Source organism: Octopus bimaculoides, chromosome 20 (genome assembly GCF_001194135.2).
Source record: "Octopus bimaculoides isolate UCB-OBI-ISO-001 chromosome 20, ASM119413v2, whole genome shotgun sequence".
NCBI classification, from domain to species: domain Eukaryota; kingdom Metazoa; phylum Mollusca; class Cephalopoda; order Octopoda; family Octopodidae; genus Octopus; species Octopus bimaculoides.
Window position 1 is genome coordinate 1,868,018 of NC_069000.1, and position 7,388 is coordinate 1,875,405.

The 7,388-nt window shown below is 37.9% G+C and overlaps 1 protein-coding gene across 1 annotated transcript in view; it reads left to right on the forward strand.

Moving 5' to 3' along the window:
* Positions 1–7,388, forward strand: part of LOC106873091 (polyunsaturated fatty acid 5-lipoxygenase) — a 14,407-nt gene continuing 7,019 nt past the window's right edge. The window contains exons 1-7 of the mRNA XM_014920315.2: positions 1–477; positions 1,607–1,651; positions 2,345–2,473; positions 4,098–4,195; positions 5,469–5,601; positions 5,967–6,062; positions 7,024–7,120. Of these exons, the coding sequence (XP_014775801.1) occupies positions 1–477; positions 1,607–1,651; positions 2,345–2,473; positions 4,098–4,195; positions 5,469–5,601; positions 5,967–6,062; positions 7,024–7,120 (1,075 nt within the window). The remainder of the gene's footprint in view (positions 478–1,606; positions 1,652–2,344; positions 2,474–4,097; positions 4,196–5,468; positions 5,602–5,966; positions 6,063–7,023; positions 7,121–7,388) is intronic.

Genomic DNA, 7,388 nt, shown 5'->3' on the forward strand with positions numbered 1-7,388 from the left:
ATGCAATCAAAAAATAGCATTACACTCCGGATTCGAACTGGTGACCAGAAAGGAGCAGCAACTGATGCTAACGTCTATGTTATATTATATGATACTTCGGATAACAGCAGTGAGAAGATCCTTGTGGACAACTTCTGGAAAAATGATTTTAAAATCGGGGCCCTCGACACTTTTGATATTCAACTCCCGGAATCGTTTACAGAAGTGAAAAAAATTGAACTCTGGACCGAAAAGCCCACAGTCGAATTAACATCTTCAACTTGGTTCATACAAACACTGGAATTGGTACGTGGGTTTACTAGAAAGAGCGTAACGTTTCCTGTTTTCCGTTGGATAAGGCCATCCGTTCATTATTCTCTTTATCCTTGGGATACATTCTTACCACAGAATGATCCGGATAAGGAGCAACGGGAAAATGAAATCAAGTGCAAACGTGAGATATACAAGTTAAAACACCAGAAAGGATGTCCTATTATGGTGAGTATAGTTTTAATGATATGTTCACATATAATTTATATTCTTCTGTAATTCTTTTCGTAATTCAAAGAGCAAAGGAGTGCTAAGTCAGAACGGGAGACACCGCTTTCATCTTGTATAGTCCGGAAATAAAATCTGTAGCAGCAAAATAAATACAGAAATGACTCGCAGAAAGAAATACAGCGCGAAAAGTTGGCTCAACACCTCTACTTCCTTACAACGTAAAATTAATTATTTTACACTCGTGTTTGGTTTTGTAATTTTTTTGTACCTGAAATCTTTTAAAAAATCTATTATCCAACTCTGCCTATCAATATATTTAAAATATATATATTTATATTCAGAATATATGCATGGATCTCGGGCCTCCATAAGTTAGGACTGACTATATAACAGCTTTTGGAAAGGTCTTCTCTTGAATGCGTTCCTGGATAAAATTTTCTAGTAATGAATAGTTGCAAACTCCCCCTCCATATTCCACCAATATTATTGAAATAAAAGATAAGGGTCGATACTACTTGGTTCCATATTATATCTTTTAATCTGGTGGAAAGGCACCCCCAAGACATTTTACAGGGAAAAAAAAAACCCATCAACGTTTGTGAGAATTGAAGTCAAAACTTGAAAGGGAGATAACTATTAAATCTTAATTCATTAAAAAAAAATGTTCGCTCAGCATTCCTTGCTCAGATTCGATCTAGTTCTACTTTGATTTTAATATCATTCAGCACCTTCACTGGAGTCAATGTATAAGTACCAGTGATATACTGGTGTTTGAGGATTCAGTTGACTATACACCAACGTTTGCTTCTTCTTGATAATTGTAGCCATGTCCAGTTGTAATCAATCAGAAGATTGCCAGCCATCAACGTGAGATCACACATTTTTATCGAGGGTCTGCGAATGATTCAAGTGATCACAGCGGCATCAGTATTGACTGCTGCTTTATATTATCGATCTCTCCCCAGGTATCCTTGGAGGACTTGAACTCGGAATATAAAAAGGCTCAAGATCAAATTGACGGTCACTTCACTGATCCTCCCAATCAACCGCCATTAACATAATTTATTATAATGAGTTAAATAATCTAATCAATTTTGATAATCTTTTTCTACTTTTAATTGAACAGTTGGAAAGTTTGCCGGTTGATGAAGAATTCTCAGATTCATATAAGGTAAGAATATATATATATATATACATATATATATACACACACAGATGTACACACACAGAATTTGAAGTTTAATTCAGAGATATAAGAACAAAGTTGTTTCCATATATTTTACTTTCAATTTCTTAAATAACAAGAAAATAGTTCTCGTTGTATCTTGTTATTGGTTAAAATAACGCATTGATAAATTACAGAGCCGGAAGTTTAAAAATAACCTTGCTTAACCACAGAGACAAAGCTTGAGCTCATCAATCGTTATATATATGTGCGTGTGTGTTTGTGTATGTGTCGTGTATGCGTGCGTATATGTGCGCATGTGTGTGTGTGTGTGTATGAGTGTGTATGTATGTGTATGCATGTGTGTGTATGTCTGTTTTTGTGTGTGTGTGTGTGTGTATGTGTATGTGCGTGCGTGTATGTATGTGTGTGTGTTTGTGTGTGTATGTGAATGTGTGTGTATGTGTGTGTATATGCGTGTGCATGTGTGCGTATGCGTGCATGTATGTGTGTGTATATGTGCATGTGTGGTGTATGTGTGGTGTATGTGTGTGTGTATGTGTATATGTGTGTGCATGGGATGATGGAAGATTTGTGTACAGCGTCGAACTAATACAGCTTCCGAATCACTTATGTTCTTTTATGCCAAGGTAAACGTTGTCTTTCGTTCCTTAAACGAAACGAAACATTTTATTTCAGAAACTCTTATTCATAAGCAAGATGGAGGTTAAGCTGAAAAATTGGATTAGTGGAATCACAACAGATTCCTGGCAGAAGCTGGATGATCTGACGAATATTTACTACAAAGAAGGGATTACGAAACCAAAGGTATGTCCTTGAAAAATTCTATCACTTTTTTTTTGTAATACAGGATGTGAAGTATAGCGTCGTAGAGCACCATTCGTGTAGAGTCATTTCTATGAGGACGAGCGACAAGAGAGTGTTTGTATCAAAATAAATAACATATTGTATTTTTCCTTGAATGTGTCGTCGGCAGTTTTGTACATCTTTCGTTGATCTGCACCAGTGTAATAAGGCCAAGCTGCGTGAGCTACTATGTGGTTGCGTTATCCACTAGAAACAGAAACTAGATCTCACCCAAACAATACAACGACTTTAAAAAGGATACATTAGATATTATTGTCCGAGATTATATAGAGAGGAAGGCGGTGAGCTGGCAGAGTCGTTAGCAAGCCGGGCGAAATGCTCAGCGGTATTTCGTCTGCGTTACGTTCTGAGTTAAAATTCCGCCGAGGTCGACTTTGCCTTTTATCCCCCAAAATTTCGGGCCTTGTGCCTAGAGTAGAAACGAATATAGACCTGAAGTAGGCCTAAACACGAACATCACTCACATCCTTTCAGGGTCTATGAATAGGGTCGATGAACAAAGTAACTGTTGATCATTTGGGTAAATGTAACTGAATCTCCGTTTCACTCAAAATTTCCCCCATCTTACCAATCTCTGAGGTCCTGTAAATCGAATCCTGATAAGGGCACACCAGGCACATGCATCACAACCATGTGTGCGCGACATGGTGACCTCATATCAAGACAAACAGCACATGACCTTTCAGGTGGGGCCAAGCTAGAATTTTCTTCTTTGCTCCACTGACAGATATAAGTGTTTTGGTATCCTGCTTGCTCCACTGATTTCTTATAAATACATACCATTCACACGCAGCAACACATGCCTTCTCTCTCTTTATATATATACGAGGTGGGATCAAAAAGTTCCTGCATTAGTTCTGTGGCGCGCCAACTGATGGCAGCACAAAGTTGCGTGTGCAATGAGAGCTATCAGAAAATCCTCGACTCGTTTACGGAAAACGACTTCCAGGCCAGATTCCAAAAGCAGCAGGAACGCTGGAATCGATGTGTTGCTGTGCAAGGTGACTATTTCGAAGGAGATGATGATAAAACTTACGTAAATAAGTTATTTTTTATTAAACGTAACTAATCTTGTATACACACACAAATGCATAAATGTTGACACACACACACAAATGTATGTATGTGTGTGTGTGTGTGTTGGTTGACCGTCATTGAGCAAAGAGATGATCAAACGCTTTCCATCCGTGACTATTCTGTCGATTTCCCTCAAATACATATCTATTATTATATTTTCCAACGCAATTTTGCTATGATTTAAAAAAAACCCCATCAAGGTTTGATTTAGGGGACATTTGGAAGCTATTACTAGGAAGTCGAGCAACTACATCGAAGATCCGGTGAGTCGTACAAAATGCCTTGCGATATCAGTCGTTTTTGTTTCGTGTACTTCCAAGGTCAACATTGTCTTTTAACCTTTCGGTATCGTTAAATATATACTAACCAGCTAATGTAATTAGATCTTAATTAACTACACACCCATGCTCTTACAATTAATACTGGAGGTCTTGTGTCTGTATTAGAAACCAATGCTTAAATTTATTGTCTTTATTATACACTACAGGCTTGTGCATATTGGAACCATGACACGTGGTTTGGATACCAACGACTTAACGGTTGTAACCCAAAATCAATAAAATTGTGTGAAGAAATCCCTTCAAAGTAAGTCAATATTTTCCCTATTTAGAACAATTGTATATTTAAACAGGAGTAATTTAAATATTAGGGGCTCGCTAAGCTTCACCAAAATCCACAGAATATTTCAGATGATATTAAGGCGGTGAGCTGGCAGAATTATTAAGCACTCCGGTTAACATGCCTAGCAGTATTTCGTTCGTCTTTACGTTCCGAGTTCAAATTCTGCTGAGGTCGCCTTTGTCTTTCATCTCTTCGGGATCGACAAAATAAGTACCGGTTGTACACTGGGATCGATGTAATCGATTTATCCCATCTGCTGAACTTATTGGCCTTGTGCCAAAATTCACAAAATATTTCAGGTGCTATTAAAATATTCTTGCTTTTTAAATTTTGTTTTTAGGCAGTAATAGATTTTATTCAGTGAAATATTGGTTTTCTTTCCTCGAGACAACTCTTCCGTCCTCTGGAGCAAGTGTCATATCTGACATAACCTCAGATTAGCCATTGTCTATATATTACGAAACTGCAGTTTGATAAGGGTCAAGCATGAAATTCTCGGCTGATTAAAAATACAAAAGAGCAAAATGCATCTGCTCTGGTTTTGAATTCGATGATAAGATACTACAGGCGCAGTCATGGTTGCGTAGCAAGAAGTTTACTACCCAACCAGTCTCGCAGCATGGCATATTGGCCGACTGTCTTTTGCTATGGCCTCGGGCCGACCAAAGCCTTGTGAGTGGATTTGGTAGAGGGGAAACCGAAAGAAGCCTGTATGCATGTATGTATGCGTATGTGAGAGTGTGTGTATTTTTGTTTTTTTTGTCCGCCACCATCGCCTGAAAAGTGACGTTGGTTTCTTTACGTCCTCGATACTTAGAGATTCGGCAAAAGATACCGATAGAATAAGCACCAGGGTAAGAAAAAAAATTAATACTGGGGTCAATTCATTTGACTAAAATAATTCTTCAAGGAGATGCCTCATCATGGAAGCAGTCTAACGACTGAAACGCGTAAAGGATGAAAAATACATACGTATGTACGTATCTTATATATATATGTGTGTGTGTGTATTATAGGGAGATGGAAAACGTTTTAATACGCGAATCGTTATCGTCAGCGAAAGAAAGAAATCATTTGACTCAAAGACTCAAAGACTTTTCTCAAAGATCCTTTCTCTCTACCACAAATGAATTTATCTAAATTCCATCAACTTTACTTCATAAGGTTTTTGAAAATGCAGACGACCACCAAATTCCTCTGATTCTTTCTCCCTCATTTTATTTATTCCTTCTTGTAGACTTGGAGTGGATGAAGAGATGATTAAACCAATTCTGGATGGAGAAACATTGGAAGAATTAATCCAAGAGAAACGACTGTTTTACGCAGACTTAGAAATTTTGGAAGGCATTGGTCACAAACGAGGATTTGACGTAAGTTACACACACACATACAGACACGCAAACACGCACACACACATTGGTACACAGACGGGAAAGTCTGTAGTATATATATATATATATATATATATATATATATATATATATATATATATATATATATATATATATATATACACACACACACATATATACTTATGCGTATCTATATATCTGTATATCTACACACACTCAAACACACACGCGCACACACACACACACACACACACACACACACACACACACACACACACACACACACATATATACAATATATGTATGTGTGCATATGTGTGTGTGTGCGCGCGCATGCGCTTGTATGTTTGTGCGTGTATTATTTTTATATTTTTATATTCCAGGTCTGTGTTCCCATTGCGTTGTTTATGCTGGATTTCGAAGATAATTTGGTACCAATTGCTATACAGCTACAACAACGGAAAGGATCAAATAATCCTGTAAGTGTTTCAAAAAATATTCTATTTCTTTGTTAAACAATATTTTTCTGTATATTTTAGTCTGAGACTCTTTCAGTTTTCTATAATAGTTTCAAACTCAACAACCTCAACAAATCCGTAGACTATTTAAATGTCAGAGCAGAGATTTTCGATATTTATCGCCATTTCGACAAATACCTGCTAAAACGCTGTAACTTTTATCACTATCACCTAATTCGATGGATTAAAGGTTAATTATTTATCAAAAGTAATTTTACTATTTCGATTTCATTCCGAGGTTTTAACATCCTATAAGACAATTGCTAGGAGTCATGTGTGACGCTAATCCACTGCGTCCGCTCAGTTCATTATGCATCACTATATTCAACGGTTCTTTACTTTATTTAGAGTAGTCTATCTACAATTAGTGGAGTCGCGTGGCTTAGTGGTTAGAATGTTGCACTCATGATCATATGATTGTGGTTTCGATTCCCGGAGGGTGACGCGTTGTTTTAATGAGCAAAAAACTTCATTTCACGTTGCTCCAGTTCACCCAGCTGGCAAAAATGAGTTACCCTGCGAAGGACTGGCGCCACATCCAGGTGGGGAATTTATTAACGCAGATATCAAATATAAAACCAATTTATAATGGATTTATATAAATATGATACGCGGAACCATGTGGTTGATAAGCAAGCTACTTATCACAGCCGCTCTTGCGCCTATCGAAAGAGTACAGCAGGGTTCGCCCCCCACCCACCGCCGGAGCCTCATGGAGCTTAAGTGTTTTCGCTCAATAAACTCTCACAATGCTCTATCTGGGAATCGAAACCGCAATCCAACGACCGCGAGTCCACTGCCCTAACCACTGGGCCATTGCACCTACACATCGATGTACATCTATATCTGCATGTTCCAGTTCATTTCATTTGTCTTTCTATACATCCACCATCAAAATATCACAATCTTTATTCTCTTCCAGGTCTTTCTTCCCACTGACAACGCCGGCGTTTGGACTCTTGCTAAAATGTGGTTTAACATGGCCGATTCCACTTGCCATCAAATTTCTGCTCATCTGGGTATCATATTTTCTTAACCTTTTATCCTTTACTTCTTTCAGTCATTAGACTGCGGCCATACTGGAGCATCGCCTTGAAGAATTTTTAGTTGAATGGTTCCAGTGGTCATTATTATTCTTTAAGCCCTAGTCTTTATTCTATAGACCTCTTTTGCCGAACCGCTAAGTTATAGGACGTAAACACATCGCCAACAACAATAAAAAGGTGATGGGGAAAAGCATGGAGATACACACACACACACATACACACACACACACACACACACACA